Source organism: Ornithodoros turicata, chromosome 6 (genome assembly GCF_037126465.1).
Source record: "Ornithodoros turicata isolate Travis chromosome 6, ASM3712646v1, whole genome shotgun sequence".
NCBI classification, from domain to species: Eukaryota; Metazoa; Arthropoda; class Arachnida; order Ixodida; family Argasidae; genus Ornithodoros; species Ornithodoros turicata.
The window spans coordinates 40,017,095-40,043,924 of record NC_088206.1 but is presented as its reverse complement, the minus strand read 5'-3'; the positions used below and the strand labels follow the sequence as shown (position 1 = coordinate 40,043,924).

General features: G+C 41.1%; 1 protein-coding gene across 1 annotated transcript in view; it reads right to left on the bottom strand.

Annotated features, from left to right (window-relative positions):
• Positions 1-1,860: 1,860 nt before the first annotated feature.
• The window catches only part of LOC135396567 (ATP-binding cassette sub-family D member 1-like), a 158,214-nt gene continuing 133,244 nt past the window's right edge, over positions 1,861-26,830 (bottom strand). The window contains exons 8-10 of the mRNA XM_064627600.1: positions 14,737-14,821; positions 6,452-6,577; positions 1,861-4,454 (exon numbers count right to left, since the gene is read on the bottom strand). Coding sequence (XP_064483670.1) covers positions 4,193-4,454; positions 6,452-6,577; positions 14,737-14,821 — 473 coding nt within the window. The 3' untranslated portion in view covers positions 1,861-4,192. The remainder of the gene's footprint in view (positions 4,455-6,451; positions 6,578-14,736; positions 14,822-26,830) is intronic.

Sequence of the window (26,830 nt, the reverse complement as noted above, 5' to 3'; positions counted from 1 at the left end):
GGAGCGTGCCTTTGTCAACATGTGTCTGATGTTTAACCTTAAACAGTTAGTCTCGTCCCCTACAAGAATCACTGATTCTTCGTCCAATATTCTTGAACTTGTTGTCACCAACGCGCCCGATGTCGTCTCTTCACTATCTTTTTTTGATGGCCTTAGTGACCATAAGTTCATCTCCTTTTCCGTCGAAAGAACTGTTCCTCGGCTAGGAAAACGTACTAAGGCTATAAAAAATTATAATCGAGGCAATTACGCTGCCATTATTTCAGAACTTAACATATTTCTTGAGCATTTTGTAGCTAATTTTCCATATAAGTCAGTAGATGAAAACTGGCGTATTTTCAGAGATAAATTAAAAGAAGTTAAGGCTGTTTTTGTTCCTACGCTCCTGGTCAAGTCTTCTCCCCTTACACCTTGGTTCAACGACACTCTGAAACGTCTAAGAGCCAGGAAGAAGCGCCTATTTCGGTTAGCCCGGACACGTAACACTCCAGTAGCATGGAATCATTATCATCTCGCCAATAAGGCATTCAAACTGTCTTTACAAAACGCTAAACGATCCTTTTATTCCACAACCCTACCCCACATGATCAGTTCGCAGCCAAAAAAGTTCTGGAGTACGATCCTCCCCCGCAGCGAAGCCCCCGTATCCTTACGGGACGCATCAGGATCAGCTGCTTCGCCTAACGATTGCGCTAATATCCTTAACAACTCTGTATCTCGGTGTTATGTTAACAACTAACCTCTCTTGGTCAAACCATATCGCTTACATCATATCTAACGCTAATCGCTCGTTAGGATTTTTACAACGCAGTCTAAAGCTAGCACCACCATCAGTTAAGAAACTAGCCTACACTACCCTGGTAAGACCTAAAGTGGAATATGCTGCCTCAATCTGGGATCCTTACCACGCAATTCTGATAAATTCCATCGAGAGCGTCCAGAATCGCGCCGTACGCTTTATTCTCAACGACTACAGCACTAACTCCAGCGTCACGGCAATGAAGCAATCCCTTTCCCTACCACCGTTAAGCCTACGTCGTTCTTTATCCGGACTCTCCCTTTTCCATAAAATATTTCATAACACATCTTTGCACTCTTTAATGTTAAACTCTCCGTCGTACGTCTCTGAACGTCTCGATCATCCATTCAAAGTCGCAGTTCATTCCTCCAGGACTAATTACTATTACGAATCCTTCATCCCTCGCATATCTCGACTTTGGAACGACCTCCCCAGTGACTGTGTTACCCCGACTGACCCAATTCATTTTAAGCAATCTGTAGCTGTCCTACTACGTATTTCGTTGCGCTAACTTGTATTGTGTATCTTTGTGTATATTGTATATTTTATTGTGTGTTATATATTGCATCGTATGTATTGTATATCTGTTGGGTATTCTGTTTATATGTACATATACCTTATAGCATATTGTACGTCTTGTTTTCTCCATCTCTCACTCTGTTTCCTCTTAATTTTTCCTGTATCCTCACCGTGTGCCCACCTCCGTTATGTAATGCCCGTAATGTAATAACGTATTAACAATAAATAAATAAATAAAAATATGTTACGAGATGACCACACCTGTGTGGGTGGACTTTGTGTAGGGTACTACTTGTCAGGTATGAACTACATAAAACCTAAATTTTTGGTTCCAGCGGCAGGTATATTCTGAAACACGCCATTGCACACGTGCCTCATACCCCACAAAACACACCTATTTTACAATGAACGTTCGGGGATGGTGATATCATTTTTACCTTGATGCGCGTGTGTTCCAATGATTATGTATGGGAAAGATAAACGTCAATACGAAGATAAAACGAGATGAAAGCTAGAAATTCACACATTTAAAAACACGCATGTCATGCATATATTCATATATTTCACGCGTTCGATATATTCATACATTTGATACAACTTGTGTTTTAGCGCATGTCGAATATAACTGGGCATTATGAAGTAAAATCGAACTGCTAGCACAGAAACCATTCCATAAATAACTGTAACATTGTTATACTTGTGATTAAAACCCAGTTTCAACATTGACCTTAGCCTTCGGTATATTTTGTTCGACGCGCAGAACCACAGTGACAAATATAACAAAGGCCCAGTGGAATCCCTATACTGGAACGTGCCCGTTCTGTAGTTTTCTTCTTTCTTCTTTTCTTCCTTACTAAGCACGCTTGTGCAGGGAACTAGAAAAGCTGAAAAAAGTCTCCACGAAGTCATTTTCACTCATTTGGAAGAGATCTGAAAAACTCGAACGGACAGACATGCGGGTTTTCGAGTACTATGACCACAGCGCAAGCACCGGCTGAAGCAGCACATCCCCACTAAGGGCAGTTCAAGGAGCAGCCGCACTATGGCGACACTGTTCGATCTCAAGGCGAATACGCCTGTAGAGGAATATAGGGTCCTGTTGCCGGTATTCCAGAGCGAAAACTTCAAACAAAAAGGAAGGAAGAGAGATAGAGAGAGAGATTGAAGGGTGAGGAATAAAAAAGAAACAGAACGCCAATATGCATGGAATGCATAGCATAGCATAGCATATACGTGTATATAGGCTGCAGTCGCGGCTTTTAGCTGTCGCATTTTTTGCCTGTCGCTGTTCTCCTCTACTGGCGGCTTTTGGTGTCGCGATATTTGTTTGTTGCTCACATTGCGTATCGCAATTTTTGGATCTCGAGGTTTCAGACTCATAGTTTTAGCTGTCGCGGTTTTTTACTCGCGATTTTGACCAAGAACCAATAGAACGGGTTGTTAGCCCATAAGGCCCATACCTTGATTTCTTATAATACTCTTCGGTACAGCAACAATTCACCAAATCTGGCATCAGACGACAAAATTACATGGAACGAAGAACTGAGTGGAACAAAGGAAAAAGGCTTGTTGTCGCCAATTTGTGATAAGGATTTTGGAATGCTTGCAAACCTTGCTCTGTAGTGTAAACAGAATTTTATTTTTGGTGTTGCTTACGCAAATTTGTTCATGCTATGCGGAACAGGAATTTTGCAGTTTGCGAAGAACACCGGGAAGTTAGCTGTTGATCCAGAGTTAAAATTTGCTTGAAATTTAAATGATAGATGCTTAGGGTAAGCTTAATTGGTCAAAGCATTGGCTGCTGTGAAAGGATCTTCGGACTTAATATAACAATGTGCTTAATAACAAAGTGTGCAACTACCGCACCATAGTTTCATTTGCTAGAATACGTAAAACACTGTGCATCAACATGAGTATTAGTTGTTCGTAGAGTCAACCACAGTGTAGTCCAGTTCAGATAAATATCTGTTGTTCACTAGCGGCAGTTCCATGAATGCGGCAGAAGTGCATCATATCGAGTGATCGCAGCTCCCCGCACTTATCCCGACCAGTGGATTAGTGGACGTGGCACTGTGGAAGAGGATTTGTGGCGAAAAGTCTATACAACACACTTTTGTCACATTCATGTAAACACAGCTACTAAGAGCGATAACTATGCGAAAATACTACACCAATACCACACCTACAGGAAACTTGCATTCCGCAAGCTTCTCCCGCAGTCCCTACGCTGCCCTTGCCTGCAGGTGGCACGCTGTGTCGAGAGTAAGTGGAGAGTCTCGTTCGAGCTGGTTCGTAGCTAAAATTCTGGTTTATACTATACCAGAAAATTTTCATGACAGTTTTCTAGGCCTGCTTGTAACAAAGACTCGGGGGCAATCGACTTTTTCCCACTGACAAAATATTTGGACTGCTAGATAATTCGATGGTTTCTCTCTTAAAATAAACAAAAAAACTGACATCGACTGTACCTGAATTACTGTTGTGTCCACAAAGCATAATGTGTGCCACATAACACAAGTCACTGTAGCTCACCTAAACTTGCATATAATTTATCACAGATGTGGAAAGAAATAGTGAGGCATGGTCACAATTGCAAATATGTTTTGAAGTAGGATATAACATGGGTAATTTTCTGTTTCTCTTGGAACGGTCACAATTGAGGCAATAAAAACGGATGCAGTTGGATACAATACTTCAGAATAAGATTGAGTACAAGCTGCCTGTGTGTGTAAGCTGAATCCCATTGCCTTGTATGCTGCACCAATTACTTACAGTTCATTACTTTTCTAAGGACTCCAAGGACATAAGGAACAGACAGAGCAGTACCAAACCTAAAAACATATCTCAATCCTTTGACATGACTATTTCATCATCTCAGTCAGAAAGTCCCTCAGCAGCAGCCAATTCTTCTCTTTTGGCTGAGGCACGGTTGATCAGGCATCCCGAGAGGAGTACACAGTCTTCTCCCAGAACAGAGCAGAGCTCCCGCAGGCGCTCCTCCATTCTAGGGACTCCTGTTAGTTGAGCTTCAAGATTCTCCTTCTCCTCCCTGAGAGAGAGCCGGGTGGAGGTGTCCAGTGGCTCAAGGCGCCAGCCACCTTCACCATCAAATTGTAGCAGGTGGCTATGGAACTTCCTGTGCAAAACAGTTTTACAATATGGATGTAGTAACACATGTGGAGTTACAGGTATAGATACAGAATATGAAGAAAGAAGTTTAGATGGTTCCAAACTACATGTAATACAAAACAACGAATAAGTGAGCTGAGGCAGAAGTTTGCAGGAAATTAGTTGAGTAAATTAAAGTACATTAGTTAGGAATTTAGTAATTTATTATGAGGGAAATGATCAGGGGTGGGTTTTTCTGCTACAGATAGTCTCGAATTCTACGGCACAGAATCAGGAATTCTGCAATTTTCTGCGCCGGTGCTTGCATGTGTATTTTGTACTACTTATATCAATTTGTGACTATCCTACATATCGTCTCTTAACCTATAATAGTACATTATTGCGAGACAGAATCAGTACCCTCGTCATCGCGGTCATCATCATTGGCGTCGGGGAGTGAGCATTCGAGCCCTTATGAACAGCATCTCGTTCATTATGTTTTTCTCCTGAAAAATATACCTCTTGCTACATCACTCCTGCTGTATATAATTTTTTACAAAATTATATACTTACTTAAAGTAATTATATCATTATTACTTAAGGTAATAATTATTACTTAATATATTACATATATTTACTAATAATATAATTACTTAAGGTAATTATATAATTACAAAATATATTTGCATACAGGAGTAAAGCTAAATAAGTAAGTTCTATGAACCTATGGCTATAAGTAAGTCCAGTAAGCTCTACGGCTGAATGAATGTAAAGTACATGTTTATTCATCAAGCATCAAATACCAGCTGCACACAATAATTTTGCCCATTTTTGTGCTCTTCAGTGCAGGAAAGTAGCACAACATCGGGTCAGCAAGGAAAAAAAAAAAACGTTTTCAGGCTGTCCTTGTTATTGACTTGAGGGGTAATTCCTAGAAAAGTACTGTCATCCCCCTGCAAGGACATGAGCCCCCCTGCCATACCATCCCCCGATATATCAAAAGTGCACACACTTTTCCTCCTCTCTGCTGCACACTTCTTTTCTCATATTTAGAATCCATGTGTTTGTGCCACCCAGTCCTGTTGAAGGCAGTACTGCTTGCAAAAAAAGCCAATACACCTCCCGGGTTAGTGTCAATGAGCACCCAGGCTTTTTGCTTTTTTCTGCTTTTAATTTCTACACATATATTCTCTATGTATTCTTTGTTGCACTGCTGGTGTGTTACCTGTTGGTAAAAGAGGATGTGCACCACCAGTATACAGCTGTATACATGGTGTTTGCTCTAACGTGTCCAGAAATTTTATTTGAAGTGAGCGATAAAAGAGAAATGAGCACTACTCTACTACTACTTGACCAAGAAACAGGAGCTACAAGTGGAGCAGTACCTGTTTCTTACTCAAGTAGCAGAAAATTACTAAAAGAACTTACTTTGCTTTTACCGCTCGCTTTATTATATAATTTCTGGACACGTTAGAGCAAACACCCTGTAGATACAGAGTAAAATTTATAGAGTTGGGGGAGTTACTTGAGAAAAGGACCAGGTAAATTGTAATGAGTAGGGCCTGGGACTTCATGCAAAATACACACTCCTCCTAACATTCCACCACACATTATCAATCACAACGGCATAAATCTACAATGTCTCACGTGTCGAATCATTGCATATTTCGGCATGTTCCTTTCTGATCGTCATATTATATGACAGTTGCATATTATCTCATATATCAGCTCTGTTTGAATCATTTTTAAAGGGGCACTAAAATGCAAAAACAAGTTTACTTCAAATTATGTTACATGCTATGTGAACTTCACACTTGCTGTCATAATTCAAAACTTATGAAGCTACAATCAGAATCATACCGGACTCTTTCCCAGGGACTGAAACCACAACGGAACCGAAAATCGTTTGGAACCCAATTTTTTTCAAGAACCGGAACTGGAACATAACCGTAATTCACAATCGGCAATCAACTGAAACTGTAAGCTATCACAATTTAACTGCAGCACTACTACACCTCTTCTTACCATAATGATGGTCTGTGTGTGATTGTGAGCAATGAGATGTTGTAATCCTTGGCAGCCTGATACATCTGGCTCTCCACGTCTATGGACACAGCACTTGTACACTCATCAAGGAGAGCAAACTGGGGCCTGCATGACCACAATTAGCAACAACACTTTGTGAAGGCAAGAAGAAAGTGGCTCAGGTGCACTACAAATCACAATAACCAATCAGTGACCACACGTTGTTATGCAGTTGGGAAAACTTTTGCATCGCAATTCCACTCCCTCTGTTCCATCCCACTCTGTAGACCATACACCACAGTTACACAAGGTGTGAAGCTAGATGTGTGCGGATCCGAATATTTGGAGTCGAATCTAATACTGAATCAAATGAGAAAAAAAAGAAAGAGAAATGCAGAATACCGAATCAAATATTCCAACAACAACTGCAATATTTATTTTTGAAAGTTTGTGCTTACAGAGCTAAGTGCAAAATAAAATGCAGAAGGAAGACCCAAAGCATCTAAACGATCTACCGAGGTAGAAAATATCTGCAAGTGGAAGCATTTGCAAGTTGTTTATGAAACAAATACCCCTTTGAGAAACCACTTGGAAATTGTCCACTTTAAAAACCACCTGCGAGCTGTTCCACTTCGGAAACCACTTACATATGCTTTTCCACTTTGAGACCTGGAAGTGCATGGTTCCACCTGCAGAACCACTTGCTAGCGAGTCCACTTCAGTTTCCAGGTTACACTCTATGCCAAGTAGCGCTTACGTACCGCATGAACATGAGGTACATTTTAAAAAAAGGTCTAATGATTCAAGAGGTACGGCGAACATGATAAAATATGGGGTCCTGCGCACGTACCATTTCATGCATGAGGTACACATGCGATACGATACGACACACCTTCGCCACGTACGAACGAGATTAGACAAACGTCAAGCACTGCCAGTTCTCATTCGCCCGTGCCATTTCAAGCTTCCAACCTGACGTGGACAAGGGAATCGTGCACCAGCGTAGTCCAAATTGAAAGAGACACACACATTCGCGATGCACATAAAACACACACACATGAGGTACAGAGCAACACACTATTTTATTACGAAAATACATGCCTTGAAAGTGGCATCAAGATTGACACAAATATGGAAAACATCTCACGCAAACTGTCGGGAAGTGTTCCACACATACGCATGTTTCAATGTCACAAGGTATCGCACAATGGACAGATAATATGACTAGCTGCAGGCCATGTTTCTTGACGTGACCACGTACAACGAATCTCGGGACATTTCGAGATCCAATATTGAATTGCAGCGTGAAGAAAGCCAAGTCTGAAATGTTCAACGAAAAGTTCAATCACGTATATTAGTCATTTTCTAACTGTAAGCTGGTTAGTAAGCTGGCTTACCCTTCCACAGCAAAGTCAGCAAAATCAAGACTGAAATTAGCAGAAGCAGCTTACGACACAAAATCGGATCCTCCTTTGTTCTCCATCTGAGCCATCCGAGCGAGCACCGTGGAACGCCTGTTCTGTTGCAACATACAATTGGGTGATATCACGGTTTCGTGGCAAGGCGAGGTATGAGTCTCACCTCCTATGCGCCTGAAGCACGCGGAACTTGCAATACGATACTGGGCAGGTTCAGTAGCTTCATTGCACTGCTCGATGCAACCGACGCAACGTTGAAATCGTTCAACTGATACGAAGACATGGATTGGATTGGATTGCCTTCCTTTTCCTGTTTAGTGTTCCTCATCTGATACCCCAAGTGGGCCCTGTCTAACCCACTCTGACTTCGGAGTGAACACACTTTGGCGAGAAAATGGTTCTATTTCGAACAACTTTGCTCACCAAGTGGTTCCAGTTTAGCCCACAATGGCTCTGACCAACCCACTCTGACTTCCGCTTCGGTGAGATAATGGTTCTATTTCGAACCACTTTGCTGACCAAGTGGTTTCATTTTGACGCACTTTGTTGTTCAAGTGGTTCCACTATATCCCACTGGGGATTCCACTTTATTTTTTTCACCTGGGTAAGCTCTTGAAGCTGAGACAGTTCAGAGGTTGTCGTGAAGGAAGACTGAATGTTTCACGTGTTCTGATGTGAGGCTTTCCCCTTCTGGAAGTAACAACTGAAACCCGCTGGAAACTGGGCTGGCAACTGAAAAAGACGCAAGCTTGGAAATTCTGTGGCTGGTATCCCTAGATATTTCATAGCCACTTTAGCAAAACGAGGGAATGTTACTTTGACAACTGTCTTCCAGAACGAAGGGGGTCTTCCTGGCAGGAGACCACAAGCATTGTGAATAACTTTCTAGTTCCTGCTTATGAGGGCCACTTCCTTGAGTTGTGTCTTTCTTTGGTGGAAAAGGCGCATATACGCTGCAATGCTTAAAAAGTCTCTATGCTAAAAAAGTCCTTGTAATATGGGTCACATGCATAGCCAGGGCCTGCAAGAGAAATTATGAGCACCGGGGATGGGTTATGCCGGGGCCCCCCTCCTCACACCTCAATAACGCAGTCGAAGTATTTAATATTTATATGAGAACGACGGCCTTGGGTCATGCGGGCCCCTGAAGAGGCCCATAACTACATCCGCGGCTGCCCCCCCCCCCCCCCCCCCTTCTCGCTGGCCCTGGCTGCAGTCATACCTATCTGCATTTCTTTGCATTCGATGTACGAAGGAAAACAAACTTTGAAGCTTTTGGTCACGGTATCAAACAGTGAGGGTATATTGTGACCATTTTCACAATTTTTCTAGTTATTGCATTCACGTTGTTTTTCTGACAGGGCTCGTCTGTTTGCTAATGCACAGTGCAAAGTTTGCTGTGAGCTTACTCCTTCTATCGCCGGTTTCTTGCCTGTACAAATCACTGTGATCAAAGATGTGTGGTTGTGCATCGGGACTGGACTGAAGTGAACTGCTCTTCACAACACCGCCATTTTGATTGTTCTGAATACAGGACTCAAACGTTTCACATTATAGCTTTGCCCTATGATGCTCAATCATATAAAATTTACCAGGATTGATTCTCCTCCAGAGTTTCACATATGTGCACAACGCAATGCTCCCCCTCACTGAGTAACTGCCAATATATGTATGGCACACCGGATATTCATGCAGTGGAAGCAATATTTGGGAGATAGTCGAATATTCATACAATCGAATAATAAACATTCACATCGCGAATCGAATAGTGCTCTGAGTGACTGATATTCGATTTGAACTCGAGAACTCTAATATTCGCACAGCCCTACGTGAAGCACAATGCAGTCTCGTCATACTTAAAGGGACTATGAAATTTCCCGAACCCCCATACTTTTTTTCGATGGAAACTGTTCTTCCCGCAGAGAAACTAATATGCCACAAATTTTTCCGGACGAAATCGCTCCACTCTGCGAGGAGCGCGCGCTGGAAATGTCTCTTCCGCGTTCCTCCTCTCCCGCGCATATTCCCCTGCCGATGGTGTAACTGTACTTCGGTTCCCCGTTACGTCACCGGTGTTGCACAATGGCAAGTAATGCCGCGAGCTCGCGCTGTGGCTGCCGCCACTGCCGAAATCTGCCGATCACGCGAAAGCTGCTGTCATGGAGATTTCCACTCCCGATGAACGCATACGCGGAATCCTACGGCGCATGCTCCTGGCGGGATTCCTCGGCTCGGCAACACGTCACGATGACGTGTTGCTGAGCCGGCCGTGGTCGCGTCAAGTTGCCCGTTGTGTCTCCGCTCGGCAGCTCGCCACGGCGCGGCGCTAGCTGTCCTCCCTTCGCCGCTCCGTTTAAATTCGCTCCCGAGAAATCTGCTCGCGCGACGAAAGTAAAATTTCGGTTGTAGACTCAGAAAAATGTCTTCTTTCGAACGAAACGAAGAAAAAAATCGTTTCATAGTCCCTTTAAGGCCTATGGTTTTCTACTGTGGCAAATTCAAAATTCCGCGATTTTTCATGTTACGGAGTCGACATCTACTTGAAACGGGAAACACTATTTTCTTAGATAATGTGGGTAAAAAAAAATATTTTATAATCTTCAGCATTACATGATATCTTGTGTTCTCCTCTGACAGCGAATACCGTTGTCGGCTACAATCACTTTATACCTACTGAACGATTTTTCAGCATCTGCAAAGTTTATAGGAATTGACAAGTACTTGATTGGAATGGATGTTAAACTCGGAGCAACCACCCTAATTCCGTTCCAAAACCCAATTACCGTATTTACTCGCAAAATGTGCGCACTTTTTCTTCCTAAAAAAGACGAAAAATTTTGGGGTGTGCAAATTACGTGGAAACATTTGTTACAAAATTTTAATGACGCAAAATTTGAAAATTTTAGTATGCCGGTCATATAGGCTCTCGGTAGAGTCGATGTTGATGTTATCACTGAATTGCGCAAGCGCGAAAGAAGCACCCAAACCGTGCAACCGCCGATGCTCGGGAGGCAAAACGGATGCCACTAACGCCGATACCGGTGAAATACATCGAGACGCTGCTGGAAGAGGCCGCTAGTCCGCACTTGACAACTGAAAGCATGTATGGCAGCCGACCGAAAGACTGTCTGACTGTCAGTCCGAAACAAAGTTTGCCACTGCTACTTGATGTGCGCTTCCCATGGGTTCGGCGCCAGTCAGTTCAATTCCCTGGCAGCTACTGATCGAGCTGCCCCAATAAACTGTGGCCCTCTACTTTGCTGTCTTCTGCCTTTCTTCACCACACATGCAATATGTTCACAAATTTTGTCATGTTGTGCTGCAAGGTTTGTCCAGCGTTTATTTCCGCATTTCGTAGTCCGTGTGACAGTATCGTCCATCGTGTCAGTGCGCGTGAATCAAACTAAAGCACCTCAATATAACTTCGGTAGCATTGACGACACTGCGAAAAGCAATCGCCACGGTCGCTGAGACGCGCGTGCCAGATATCCACGCATAAAAACGCGGGTGCGCAAATTACGTGATTTTTTTGTTTTCTTGACATTTTTAGTGCTAAACTAAAAAATATGCGATGGCGCAAAATACGTGAGTAAATATGTCAAAGGGCTCGTGTAACTTGGAGCAGTTGGGAGCGTGCGCAGCACGCGCTCTTATCTGACGCTATTTCACGTGAGCGTGCGATACTTGTCCTGCGATGTTGCACATCCTAGTAACTGTTCAGTGTCCACATCACGCCAATCGCGTCCTTCGACTCAATCGGATTTCCACAAAATTCCGTGCAAAATGCCTCGAAATTCCGTGCCAAACGAAGGATTCCGCGAAATTTCGTGGAAAACCAGGGGCCTTAGTCATACTACACGAAATGGACCATTCATAACTGCTTATGAACATGCTCTGCGCTGGACGTTATCTCCGTATGCGATAGATGGCGCTGGATGGGACAGACGTGAGAGGGGCCAGTGGGGACACAGCGCTAACTTGTCGACACCACTCAAAGACTGATTTTGATGTTCTATACTGCCCACGTGGGTTTGTTTTGGTGCACGCCGAGGGTGAGCCGCTAGGAGTTGACACAAATGTGAAAAAGGTGCATTGGTGATGTCAGGACCCAATGGAAACACATAAATGAATGTATTCATATGTAAAATCCAAGTGTACTGATTTCTAGTGTCCCACAGACACTGTTACACTAAAGGTGTTCGAGCAAAAAGGTGTTACAAAAGGCGTTATGGAAAGTCTTATTAGCAGCCTTAAACCAGGCTTTTTTTCTTTTTGTTTTCAGATGGAAGATTTTAGGATAGATTTCACCTACAGTGCAGTCCCGTTAATTTGGATCCAAAGGCGACTGAAGATGTGTTCGAATAGAGGGGAGTTCAAACTCAGGGGAGCTGCTCACAATGGGGTCCTGATATGCAGGCAGCGCATACTAGCTGCGTCAGACATGTATCATGACGTGCTAGGCCTTGCCACATGTTTGTGTTTGTGTTCACACAATGCCGGAAATGTAAGCGGCTCACTCAGGTTCCAAAATATTTATTTACAGGCAAACATTAAAACATCTCAGGGCAGAAAACCTGTTATAGACCTTGTCTTCTTCAACTTCAGCATTTCTACAGCTGTGGCTCCATCGACATCGTTTACAGCTCACTGACATGCTCCAGCACAGTGTCCACATTTTCTTCGTAGGAAGAGTGTGAAATAGTAGGAAGGTGCAATTAAAAGCACTAAAAAAAGACGAAGACTCGGACACACAGATAGCGTTATCTGTGTCCGTGTCTTCGTCTCTTTTTAGAGCTTTCAATTTTGCTATCCAAATTATATCGGCTGTCATCCACAGCTTTATGTTGGCTGTGTGATTGACAGGAAGGGCCTTGACCTCCTAAAACGGCGCAGCTTACTTCCTTTGCCAACCACGAGTAAGCGTCATTGATCCGTTTCAGTTGCATTTGCGCACAGCATTACAGTGATTCGTTCCTTGCTCCTGTAATACTTTAACAAAGGTATCAACACAGGTATAACGATGTCAGTGACAAGCGTGAATTTGATTGTTATACGAGGGGCATCGTTGTAGGAGGGCTGACATGAGTGAGCGCCTAGCTACGAAAGTTGCACGGTGTGCATTATCTCTCGGGCGACACAAAAGAGAGACGCTACGAAGGGGGGATGGAAAATCCAATAATTTATTTAGAACAGAGTTTTGACTGCTTCAGGTAGTTGCTGAGCTACACAGTAACACACAAGTGCATCCAGCTGTGTAATGTAGTGTGCAGAGACTGCGTCATGTAATGGAATCTTTCGAAAAAAAAAACATCGATTGCATGGAATGTGTTCCCACCTTTATAACCAATTTCGCCCATTTGCACCTTGCAAACAATGACATCATTGGTCACCACAACACATCACTGTTTATTATCACGAAGTCTTCCAACGGTGTCTCTTGAGATTCGGCCCACGGCCTATTTCTGCTGCAACGAGTTTCATAGTCAATAAATTCATTGTCGTCTTGTTCTAGCACTATGTCGAGATCGTGCACATCATTGTCCTTAGGCGCTGGAAGGAAACCTGCTTTCAGGAATCAATTTGTGATGGTCGTCCAGTGTACCATGCCACGTAGAGAACTGCACAGTCATCAGTGGTGTCTTCCCTGTCTTCGTCCTTGCTTTGTCAATGTTAAAGAACATTCGATCGCTGACACGCCACTGAGACAAGCACGCTTCCAAACTCTCTTGCACCGTCATTGGTAGCTTCGCCATTTGTTTTTAGCCTTCAGAATCTATGATACCATTGAGTAAGAAGAGCCGTACTTCTGTTCAATGGGTGTCACCTTTGTTCCACGATGATGTTCGTTGATGATTGCCAGCTCGACGTCCATGGCCATTGCGCTTTGTGTTGCTTCGTTTGAGAAACCCATCGCCAGAGCATGAAATGATCAACTCGAGAGAAAACAAAGCATACAAACCTGTGTGTATTGGTGTCCATCCCATTCGCGGTAGAGGGCAACGCATGGGAGTCGCTGTGTGAGCGGTGGTGCATCCGACATTGTTATAAGATTACTCAGAACTGAGAGTGCCAACATAATACGCGAATCCTTTTTCCATAGAAACAATGCATATTTTGATAGTCAAAGTAAACAGTCAATGTATTTGTCCTTTCTATGTGTTTCAGCCTCAGAACATCAGTTTCCCATGTTCAAAGTAAACCAATACAAGGTGCAAGGTACAAGTACGATTGACACGGCAGCAGCACAAGAGCATGGTTTAGCGCTGTTGGGAAGTTAGAATAGACTGCTGTTCATGTTGGTCCACTTGAATTACTGGGCATTTTCCCACACTCAAACACAAATGAGTTTGACGGGTCGTAAGCATCAGTTCAAATCAAGAGGATTTGCACCGTATTGGGCATCTTTGCAAATGGAATCCTTTCAAATTCCATTTTTCCAACTACACTCAATAAAAGACAATGGACTCCAAAGGAAAGATTAGGGTACTCAGCTTAGTTCCAGTTTCGTCCAGCACAAGGAAATATATAATTTTGGTTTGGTGCAGGTTTCGTTTAAAGTTTCATAGTAGTTTTCAGTTTAAATTCAGCTCTGGTTAGGGCTCCTGGGTCAAAAAGCACTTCACTGCCATCAGAACCTTGTTGATACTGAAAGTATGCTGCAAATGCTGGAAGTTCGTGTTCTGGTTCAACTGTTACATTTGTATTTGCGTCTTTGAGGTGAATACACTTTACAAACAAACTGAATGCAAGTTCACAAAGAATGCTGGAATTTGGAACAGGGTTATGCTTCAACAAAAGGAGTCAATATAAAGTCAAGTTTGTGTACTGGCTGATCCCGTTTTGTCTTAGATTAAAGGAGAAACATGCCTGTGATAGAAGAGCCTGGCCATGCCCATTCTCTGCTTCTCTCCACCTGAGAGTATGTCCTTCCAGTCGCCAACAGCATTCCATCCTGGGCAACATTAGAATAGAGTCACTGACTGTGCATACACATATCACAGCACTCTATCTTATGGAAGCCTTTTGCATCAACATACTGAGACCGGTGAGCAGATCATCACAAAATTTTGAAAAAAGTAAGTGTGCTCTCGTGTTTTCTTTAATTTGCCCAGCCTTTTTTTTAGTTCTGTGTGAGCGCCGTGCCGCAACTGTGGCTATACAGATGTGGACAGATGGAGACAGGACAGCAGGAAGGAGCAGGGGACAGGGGGTTGAATGTGAATCCTGGGCAGAGTTCAGGGGGAACTATGCCAACATTCATCTCGAAAGTCTGCCGGAAAACCCAGAGAAAAACTTAGACAGTACCGGTCGTGGTAAGATTTGAACCCACAACATCCCAGTCAGCACAACCTTGGCCACCTTTACCCACTCGGCCATGCCCCTGGTCCTCAGTCTATTGCAGTGTACAGGGTGTTACAGCAGCCATGTAAAATTTCTTTAATTATAACGGTATGCAGTGCATGCATATGGGGTCAACAGTATTTAGTCGTGCTAAGTTTTTGTCACACGTTGTGGTAGTTAGCACACATGTCACACATTATTTATGCTAATTTTGCTAATTGAACTCGAAACTTAGCCAAGTGAAGGTAGCATTTTTTTTCATGAAGTCGGTGGTCTATGGCCATAATACACAATCCCAAGAAAATTCACGAAGTTTTTCCCCAGGTTTCTACAAAAATTTGGCAGCCGAAAATCCGTTGCTCGCCAAAGCGTGCTTGGCGTGCTGAAATTCGAACTTGTGGAACTGTTGACGCTGCTGAAACGAGGCAAAGCGGGGAGAGTGGCAAGGTAAGGGTGTCTACGAAATAATACTGTGTACCCACGTTTATCTGGGCTTCAGATATCCAGAACCCACGCTATCCAGAAAAAAATCATGGGGACAGATTTCAGTCCATGCATTTTCGCTTCATTTATCCGCGCTTCAGCTTGTGGATCCGGACAAGAATTTTCATGAACCACTATAGTAAAGTACCAAACAACCTGCCTCACTAATCCAAGACAGTGTGTGGCCTACATTCTCACTAGCAGGGGAGACAACCTTGAGGTTACAGTGAACTACTCCGTATTGTGCTTCAACGATTTCCCTCTTTCCTGTTGTACCCATGCAGGGTGATGACCAGACCAGTCATTTGAAGCTGGAGAGGAAGGAAGGACCTGCAGTCCGAAAATAAGAAAGACAGTAAATAAGCCCTCCAGCAGATTTCGAGTACTTCAATGTGGACTGGTATGATGAAACGTGTTCCATCATTTCTGATGAAGACGTTATTGATATTGTTGGTTGGTATGACGACAGCCGTAAATCAGATGATGACACTGAAGAACCACATGTGGTGACACTCCAAGAGGCCCGAAATGCTCTGAGAGCTGCACTGGTATTTTTTGAGCAAAAGAATAATGTTCCCAAAGTTAGTGAAACAGGGGGGATAGTAGTAGGGCGGTTAGTATGCGTCCTGGGCAGATTTCAGGGGGTACTGTGCTGACATTTGTCTGGAAAGCCTTCTGAAAACGGAAAACTTGAGACAGCACAGCCAGTGGTAGGATTTGAATCCACCAGTTCCAAGTCTTCAGCACGACCTTGGCTACCACCAACGAGCAGGATGCTTTAGCCCCCTCAGCCATGCCGCTGGCATAACAATGAGTGGTTGACAAAACTGGTTCAAGTCAGTTCCTTCCTTGATTACTGTGTTCGTAAAACGTGATGTACAAGTTCTTCACAATGAAAAAAAAGGTTCTGCAGCTTTCATTGAAAGAAAGCAGAACCCAAAACAGGTTGGGGACACATTGAATTTAACATCTTTCTACGTTCACATTAATTCTGTGCACTCAAAATATTGCAGTTTTTGCAGAACTGTTTCAGACCACATGAAATTTTCTAATTACGCCACAGAAAACTTTCAGTACACTTGTTCATAGCACAGTCATAGCCCTGCGCTTCGTCACAGGAACATCTTCCGGAACAGCGGTCCCTAGGGTCGCTTCTGCTCAGTGGCAGGTTGTGTTCAACCAGAAAACCTGTGAAAAGGCATCCGTTGGCACTGTCCTCGCAGTAGTCTCAGATGAAACTATCCACGTTTCCCTGTTTTTCTGTAGCCCAGAGGGATAGTCCTCGTGCTTCGTAGTAGCAATGCGCACCTTGATGTCATTCCTGCTTCCATGCGATACACTGACATCGCACACACACGATGTACAGAATCCAAATTTATCACCTTTTCTGGATGAAACACAGTATGGAAAATCAGTCGTGCACTTCCTGGTATTTCCTCGTTTGGAAAGTGCCATCAGAGGAATTGAGCGAAACAATCCTGCAAGACTGGACTGATGATGGTTAGTCTTCTCGAGAATTACGGACACACTGAAATACATTATCTGCCACGATCTCCAGCTCCAGCCATGGATGGTCATGTGGTATCGGTGCTGACTTCCTATCCCCTTTGTGGGGATTCCCCAGTTTTCCATGAGACACGCGTGCCAGGCTTTCCGATTCTGCAGAAATATGTTTGGGCAACTTTTAAAAGAAAATTGTGGGGGAAAAAACCCAAGGCCCCAATTTTCCGGGAGACTGGAGGGCTCGTCAGTACAACAGGAAGATTGAACGAAATTCAGGAGCCTCCCGGATATTCCAGGAGACTTGGCAGGTATGTTGAATCAACAAGGCCTCGCACTATGATTCACATATCACTTTCGTTTCGTTTGCACAAGCTCACTTAATTCTATGGAAAGCTTCCTTTTCTGCCACTGAGACTTGAAGCACATCTTGATTTTCTTGCTACTTTCTTGGGAGGTCTTCCTTCCACCTCATATTGACCCCACGAACCATTTCAATCATCAGTAGTAATTGGTCGTGTCGTACTCTAGGGGTGTCCAGTTAGAGACATGGGTGTCTGGTTCGAACCCCACAGCGTCAGGGACACCGTCGGGTATTTTCCCTGCGCGGCGCCAGTGCGGAGGGTTGTCCGCGCGCTTATCGGCGAGGGGAGGGCTGCGTGCGCGTTTACCCTCTCACATTTTTCAGCCTGGGCCAAATTCTTTCGTAATTTTTCAATCTGCGCCGACTTTTTTCGCGACTTTTTCCCGTGCGCGACAGGCGGCGCTCGGGTGGAGTCTCTTACCGGTAGGCGGAGCGTGGCCGGAGGGTTGCGTGAGCGCTTACTTGCTCACATTTTTCAGCCTGGGCCAACTTCTTTCATCATTTTTCAATCTGTGTCGAATTCAATCGCAATTTTTCCCCCGCTACAGCAGGTGTGCAGTAGGCAGTTTACATGCAAAGGATAGCCATACACAAAAGTACAAGTGAAAATATATTTATTAAAGTCACTAGTGTCAGGAATTATGATATGACTCTGTGTGAAGGAGAAAAACATGGCCGAAAAACCTGAAGCAGAAGAAACACAATACATGTAACAAAGATTATACTTATTACAGGTATGATGCAATAGCATTGAAGGGGTATTTTATTAGTGATAATCACGCAAGTTTTCAATTAAACAGAAGGAGTAGCACATTTTAATCAAAGAAAATATTTTTAATCAATACGATTACAATCAAATTAAAAGTTTTATTATAAAAAGTCTAACATGACCAACCATAGCGGAGTTTTAATTACAATGTTCTGATATGTAACTTCATGCGCAACAGCTAGTATTCCATTATGATACATTTAATCAAAGAATATATTTTTAATCAATATGATTACAACCAAAATAAAAAAAGTTTTATTATAAAAAGTCTAACATGACCACCATAGTGGAGCTTTAATTACAAGTGCCGATATATGTATGTGAACAGCAGAGAACTTGGAAGACCATGAGACACGAACACAAGAGGAAATAAAATCTATAACACTACATTGGTTAATCAAAACAACAGAGGAGGAGACTATCATTTTAACTATCATAAAATCATCATCCTGACTTCCACAATACAATTTTCATTCTAAGAGACACTACAAACCTTACTTTGTTTTATGAATCCGACACAGAAAATATGTTAAAAATGAACTTCACCACATAGCACGCTCCTAGCCAACAATCAGCTCTAATAATATCTGCCCTGATTTGTTGAAGACGGGAGGCGTACACCTGACAGTTACGAACATTTTCGAGCGCAATAGAGAAGATTATTCTAACATTACACAATTAATCATTTTCTTATTAAGTAAACAGCATAGGCATACGGAAATAATGAGAAACACGATCAACAGCTAATAGAGAACCAAAACGTATCACATAAACAACAGACAGATGCAGGAAAATAAATGAAAAAGAATCTATCAAAACGACAAACATGCACGGATGAATGGCAGAGAAACACTTTGAACAGCACATGGTGAATAATTTAATACAGCACAGAGCTAACGCTGAATAGCAGAGAAACAATCTAAACGGCGCATCTGCCAACGTGTAAACAACAGACAGGAAAATATTACTGAAACAGATAATAGAGAGCCAAAATCCAACACGTAAACAAGAGGTACACAAAGGATAAATAGTTGAAGAACAATCTAACAAAACAAGAAACATGCATGGATGAATAGCAGAGAAACACTCTAAACGGTGCATCTACCAACGGTAAACAACGGACACATGCAGGAAAATAATTGAAAAAGAATCAATCGAAACGATAAACATGCACGAATGAATAGCAGAGAAAGGCTTTGAACGATGCATCTGCCAACATGTAAACAACACACAGGAAAATAATAGCGAAACAAACTATCAAACATTACAATTTGAAATAATATATCTTTTGAACTATCATAAAATCAACCTTGCGAGCTAACAACATCCTACTCAGACACTATAAACATTACCTTGACAGAGCTATCCAAACACGCACCACAGCTATACTTTCCACAGTACAACCAGAATCGAGACACGGTGGGGTCACTCTCTCCCTCTATGCAGACCGGTGGGGTCACTCTCTCCATCTATTCAGCCCAAAAGCGGGGAACCTGTTGTCAATATGCAGGGTGGGAAAATCCTCTCTCTTTTTAAAATTCTTTCCTCCAAAAGGAAATATTCTTAGGACCGGTGTACAGAGGCAAAATTTTTTATTGATCACAAATAGACATTGGAATTATTCGATTCTAAAGAACACAATAAGAATTCTATAAAAAAAAATCTAAGAATAGACCTTCTAAGCAAATCAGAAATATTATCGACGCAAACAATACCAAATGAGAAACGATGAATTTTATTGTATTTCAGATCAGACAAAACTATTAGGCATACATTATTCTCAACTCACAAATATCATTCGATTGAAAGTCAAATTTATTCAATGATAGAAACAATACTCGTTCGAAAACGAGAATCAAATTTAATTACATCGTTTTATGTTAACTTTACAATACACGCAGAAGTCGCAAACAACTCATCTGAAATGCAAATTATTGTGTTTGCTATAGCGGGAATCAACGCACACAACTTAAAAATACATTCCCAACTAGTAGAATATTTTTATTAATATCAATCGAGTGATCATCTGAAACAAAGTCAAAAGCAGTAATTAATTTAGGCAAACATTTTTCATAATCACACAGCGCAAATATACATCACAGAAACATGTCTTTTTTATTCAGGACCCACTAGTGGAAACGAAGTGAGAGAGGGAAGCTGAGTTCCCGTACACATTCGTTAAGGTTACGCCCGCAGGGAGTAGGGGAATCCAAACAATGGTCTTGGTACCATAAACCGACTCCCGCAAGTCAAGTTAGGGAAGGAGGGACTCTAGCGCTGTCTTGTACGTAGAATCATTGAAAGCTCACATTTTTTCATTACACATCACATCTTTTTTTGTAAACTGACTTTCATAATTCTATCGTCAGGTGGAACATTCTACACCTGATAACATAATAAATAAAATTAGCATCGATTAAATGTCGAGGCACACTACAAAACAGAACAGACAATTGCTATACATTGAAGAGATGGACGGATTTTGTACTCGTTACCATACGTCATGGGAGGACCTGATAAAAAGTTGCTTCGAAAAGGAGGAGACGCGAAACGACATGGTCGTATTCGGACATAGTCATGGTCATATTCGGAGATATGATGCAAATTATGGAATTCAAGATGCGAGAACTTGTATGCCGAATCTACAATAGTTATAAAAATATTTGCACGTCATCGTCGGAAGGACCACTTGGGCTGATGGTGGAGTTTTTGAGGTTCGCTAACGAAGAATTGAAATACACTAGACCAAACGTAATTGTAATCATTGCAATGGGCATTGCATTAATCAAGAAAGCAATCAGATCAAATTATCATATACAAGCCGTCTATATCGCACGATTCATTACGGATTTGTTGAAATTACACCTAACGGTTGAAATGGAAAGTACATAAAAAAATCTTATCACGTGGTATATTCCACCCTAGAACCTCTACACATTTATTTTATTCTACCAGTCAAGGATGTCGAATGAACAAAAGTTCAATATTGTCGTGCAAGGTCTGATGTATCATCACTTATTGAAACTCAACAAACATATCAATTGCGGTGGGCCACCGGACGATTTTCATCTAATACTCTCTTGTACGCCATTCAAGAATCTTCATACAAAGAAAGGAAGCATCAATAAGAGACTGTGCAAGTTCGTCGCAACAAAGTGCAAGTTGTTGAAGCAATACAAACACGGCGACAACATATCACCTGCGTTAATCAACGCTGTTATAGATTTTATTTCCTCTTGTGTTCGTGTCCCATGGTCTTCCAGGTTCTCTGCTGTTCACATACATCTGTCAGAACTTCCCGCTATTGCACTGATGGTTCTCACGTATAGGAATATTAGACTTTTTATAATACAACTTGTAATTTTGTTTGTAATCATATTGATTAAGTTAATAATCAGATAGCCCAATAATCAGAATAAATTACTTGATGTCTTCGGAATTCATCAATCAAGACAACAAACGAAAACTTCGGAGTTTGGAATAGAATTGTAATTTATCGAAATAAACAACTGTATAATTGAAATAATAATTGTATTCTTTGTCATCATTGTAATGTATTCTACACAGCGCAACGAAAACAGCTTATGACCAGGTTGAAGATTGCTAAGGAGACACTATGTACAAGGATCTTCGCATGGAATCAGCGCTGGCAATCAAAGAGATTTTTACACGACCACACTCTATACAACACCGACACCCGAAGGAAAGAATTGTAGAAGAATCGATAATAGAAATTTAGAGGCATGTTACATCAATCTTTGTTTACAAAGAGGATCACTAATATTTTGCGAAAGCTTATTTTACAAGTTAAATTGCACAGTGTATATATTTTCTCAAACTATTGGACAGTTGACAATACTATATTGAAAGGAATCTGTTATCAAATGACGCGAAGGTGGAGTCTACAATTCTAATCATCATAACATGCGGCACACAATTCCAATAAGATTTTGGGAGAATCGAATCACACAACTGTCATCAGAAATGTTTAATTGCTATACAATGAAGATGAGCACTATGCATAAGATATGTAATTATAATAAGTAAATATTCCTTTTGCAAACTTAACCAAAGCAGCACCCATAAACAGAGCTCCAATTCACAGAATGTATCCGAGGCTTTTTCATTAGCCATACTGAAAAACTATGAGTCTGTTCATTATGTCACGGCATATGAGGCACTACAAATGGGAAGGGCATACTTTAATTTTAGAAGATTTTAGCTCATAATGAAACAAAACGCAAACACCAAAGGTTCTTGTTAAAATTTCAAAGTCAAAACTGTATACTCTTTCTTACAGTTTTTTAATATATAGATTAAAAAGCTGTCTATATAGTCACACATTGTATACAATATATTTGTTTGTACATTAATGGATAAAATTTATCAGATCACATTCCGGAGCAGTGGTGACTATCGGTAAGTGTTTAATTAAAACTTGAACTGCTGCCGCAATTTACGAACTGAGTTGTAGAAAGTGTAATTTCACGGCTTTAGCTGGCTCACTTTGATACGCGAAGGTTTTAAGAACTCTTTCATGATGACAAAGAATTTAATCGAGTGTACTGATATTTTCTATACACTCTATAACGTAATGTGAATTCTCCATGATGCGGATAGTAAAAGTTACGAATATTTTTCGAACGAAATTTACTTAAAACTCGAAGAAATGGTCATCCGCGTCGTCGAACCCGTTTCCGGAAGAAAGCAACACGCTAGCGTGCGGTACCGCGTTAACGCGTCGGGCGCAGAATCGCGTTCGGTTTCCGGTACGGCATTCGGGAAAGGCGGCCCGGCGTGTTGCCGAAACGCATTCGACGACGCGGATGACCATTTCTTCGAGTTTTAAGTAAATTTCGTTCGAAAAATACCGATAGTCACCACTGCTCCGGAATGTGATCTGATAAATTTTATCCATTAATGTACAAACAAATATATTGTATACAATGTGTGACTATATAGACAGCTTTTTAATCTATATATTAAAAAATTGTAAGAAAGAGTATACAGTTTTGACTTTGAAATTTTAACAAGAACCTTTGGTGTTTGCGTTTTGTTTCATTATGAGCTAAAATCTTCTAAAATTAAAGTATGCCCTTCCCATTTGTAGTGCCTCATATGCCGTGACATAATGAACAGACTCATAGTTTTTCAGTATGGCTAATGAAAAAGCCTCGGATACATTCTGTGAATTGGAGCTCTGTTTATGGGTGCTGCTTTGGTTAAGTTTGCAAAAGGAATATTTACTTATTATAATTACATATCTTATGCATAGTGCTCATCTTCATTGTATAGCAATTAAACATTTCTGATGACAGTTGTGTGATTCGATTCTCCCAAAATCTTATTGGAATTGTGTGCCGCATGTTATGATGATTAGAATTGTAGACTCCACCTTCGCGTCATTTGATAACAGATTCCTTTCAATATAGTATTGTCAACTGTCCAATAGTTTGAGAAAATATATACACTGTGCAATTTAACTTGTAAAATAAGCTTTCGCAAAATATTAGTGATCCTCTTTGTAAACAAAGATTGATGTAACATGCCTCTAAATTTCTATTATCGATTCTTCTACAATTCTTTCCTTCGGGTGTCGGTGTTGTATAGAGTGTGGTCGTGTAAAAATCTCTTTGATTGCCAGCGCTGATTCCATGCGAAGATCCTTGTACATAGTGTCTCCTTAGCAATCTTCAACCTGGTCATAAGCTGTTTTCGTTGCGCTGTGTAGAATACATTACAATGATGACAAAGAATACAATTATTATTTCAATTATACACTTGTTTATTTCGATAAATTACAATTCTATTCCAAACTCCGAAGTTTTCGTTTGTTGTCTTGATTGATGATTCCGAAGACATCAAGTAATTTATTCTGATTATTGGGCGCTTGAATCCAGCGTTGATTAACGCAGGTGATATGCCCAAGTGGTCCTTCCGACTATGACGTGCAAATATTTTTATAACTATTGTAGATTCGGCATACAAGTTCTCGCATCTTGAATTCCATAATTTGCACCATATCTCCGAATACGACCATGTCTAGGACGTATTGAAATGCAGCGATAAATGAATCGTTTCGCGTCTCCTCCTTTTCGAAGCAACTTTTTATCAGGTCCTCCCATGACGTATGGTAACGAGTACAAAATCCGTCCATCTCTTCAATGTATAGCAATTGTCTGTTCTGTTTTGTAGTGTGCCTCGACATTTAATCGATGCTAATTTTATTTATTATGTTATCAGGTGTAGAATGTTCCACCTGACGATAGAATTATGAAAGTCAGTTTACAAAAAAAGATGTGATGTGTAATGAAAAAATGTGAGCTTTCAATGATTCTATGTACAAGACAGCGCTAGAGTCCCTCCTTCCCTAACTTGACTTGCGGGAGTCAGTTTATGGTACCAAGACCATTGTTTGGATTCCCCTACTCCCTGCGGGCGTAACCTTAACGAATGTGTACGGGAACTCAGCTTCCCTCTCTCACTTCGTTTCCACTAGTGGGTCCTGAATGAAAAAAGACATGTTTCTGTGATGTATATTTGCGCTGTGTGATTATGAAAAATGTTTGCCTAAATTAATTACTGCTTTTGACTTTGTTTCAGATGATCACTCGATTGATATTAATAAAAATATTCTACTAGTTGGGAATGTATTTTTAAGTTGTGTGCGTTGATTCCCGCTATAGCAAACACAATAATTTGCATTTCAGATGAGTTGTTTGCGACTTCTGCGTGCATTGTAAAGTTAACATAAAACGATGTAATTAAATTTGATTCTCGTTTTCGAACGAGTATTGTTTCTATCATTGAATAAATTTGACTTTCAATCGAATGATATTTGTGAGTTGAGAATAATGTATGCCTAATAGTTCTGTCTGATCTGAAATACAATAAAATTCATCGTTTCTCATTTGGCATTGTTTGCGTCGATAATATTTCTCATTTGCTTAGAAAGTCTAGTCTTATATATTTTTTTTTGTGATAGAATTCTTATTGTGTTCTTTAGAATCGAATAATTCCAATGTCTATTTGCGATCAATAAAAAATTTCGCCTCTGCACACCGGTCCTAAGAATATTTCCTTTTGGAGGAAAGAATTTTAAAAAGAGAGAGGATTTTCCCACCCTGCATATTGACAACAGGTTCCCCGCTTTTGGGCTGAATAGATGGAGAGAGTGACCCCACCGGTCTGCATAGAGGGAGAGAGTGACCCCACCGTGTCTCGATTCTGGTTGTACTGTGGAAAGTATAGCTGTGGTGCGTGTTTGGATAGCTCTGTCAAGGTAATGTTTATAGTGTCTGAGTAGGATGTTGTTAGCTCGCAAGGTTGATTTTATGATAGTTCAAAAGATATATTATTTCAAATTGTAATGTTTGATAGTTTGTTTCGCTATTATTTTCCTGTGTGTTGTTTACATGTTGGCAGATGCATCGTTCAAAGCCTTTCTCTGCTATTCATTCGTGCATGTTTATCGTTTCGATTGATTCTTTTTCAATTATTTTCCTGCATGTGTCCGTTGTTTACCGTTGGTAGATGCACCGTTTAGAGTGTTTCTCTGCTATTCATCCATGCATGTTTCTTGTTTTGTTAGATTGTTCTTCAACTATTTATCCTTTGTGTACCTCTTGTTTACGTGTTGGATTTTGGCTCTCTATTATCTGTTTCAGTAATATTTTCCTGTCTGTTGTTTACACGTTGGCAGATGCGCCGTTTAGATTGTTTCTCTGCTATTCAGCGTTAGCTCTGTGCTGTATTAAATTATTCACCATGTGCTGTTCAAAGTGTTTCTCTGCCATTCATCCGTGCATGTTTGTCGTTTTGATAGATTCTTTTTCATTTATTTTCCTGCATCTGTCTGTTGTTTATGTGATATGTTTTGGTTCTCTATTAGCTGTTGATCGTGTTTCTCATTATTTCCGTATGCCTATGCTGTTTACTTAATAAGAAAATGATTAATTGTGTAATGTTAGAATAATCTTCTCTATTGCGCTCGAAAATGTTCATAACTGTCAGGTGTACGCCTCCCGTCTTCAACAAATCAGGGCAGATATTATTAGAGCTGATTGTTGGCTAGGAGCGTGCTATGTGGTGAAGTTCATTTTTAACATATTTTCTGTGTCGGATTCATAAAACAAAGTAAGGTTTGTAGTGTCTCTTAGAATGAAAATTGTATTGTGGAAGTCAGGATGATGATTTTATGATAGTTAAAATGATAGTCTCCTCCTCTGTTGTTTTGATTAACCAATGTAGTGTTATAGATTTTATTTCCTCTTGTGTTCGTGTCCCATGGTCTTCCAGGTTCTCTGCTGTTCACATACATCTGTCAGAACTTCCCGCTATTGCACTGATGGTTCTCACGTATAGGAATATTAGACTTTTTATAATACAACTTGTAATTTTGTTTGTAATCATATTGATTAAGAACATCTTCTTTGATTAAATGTGGCGATCGTTTTGATATGGTGTAACTATTACTTCTCTACATTTGGAGGATTGGTTCTCTA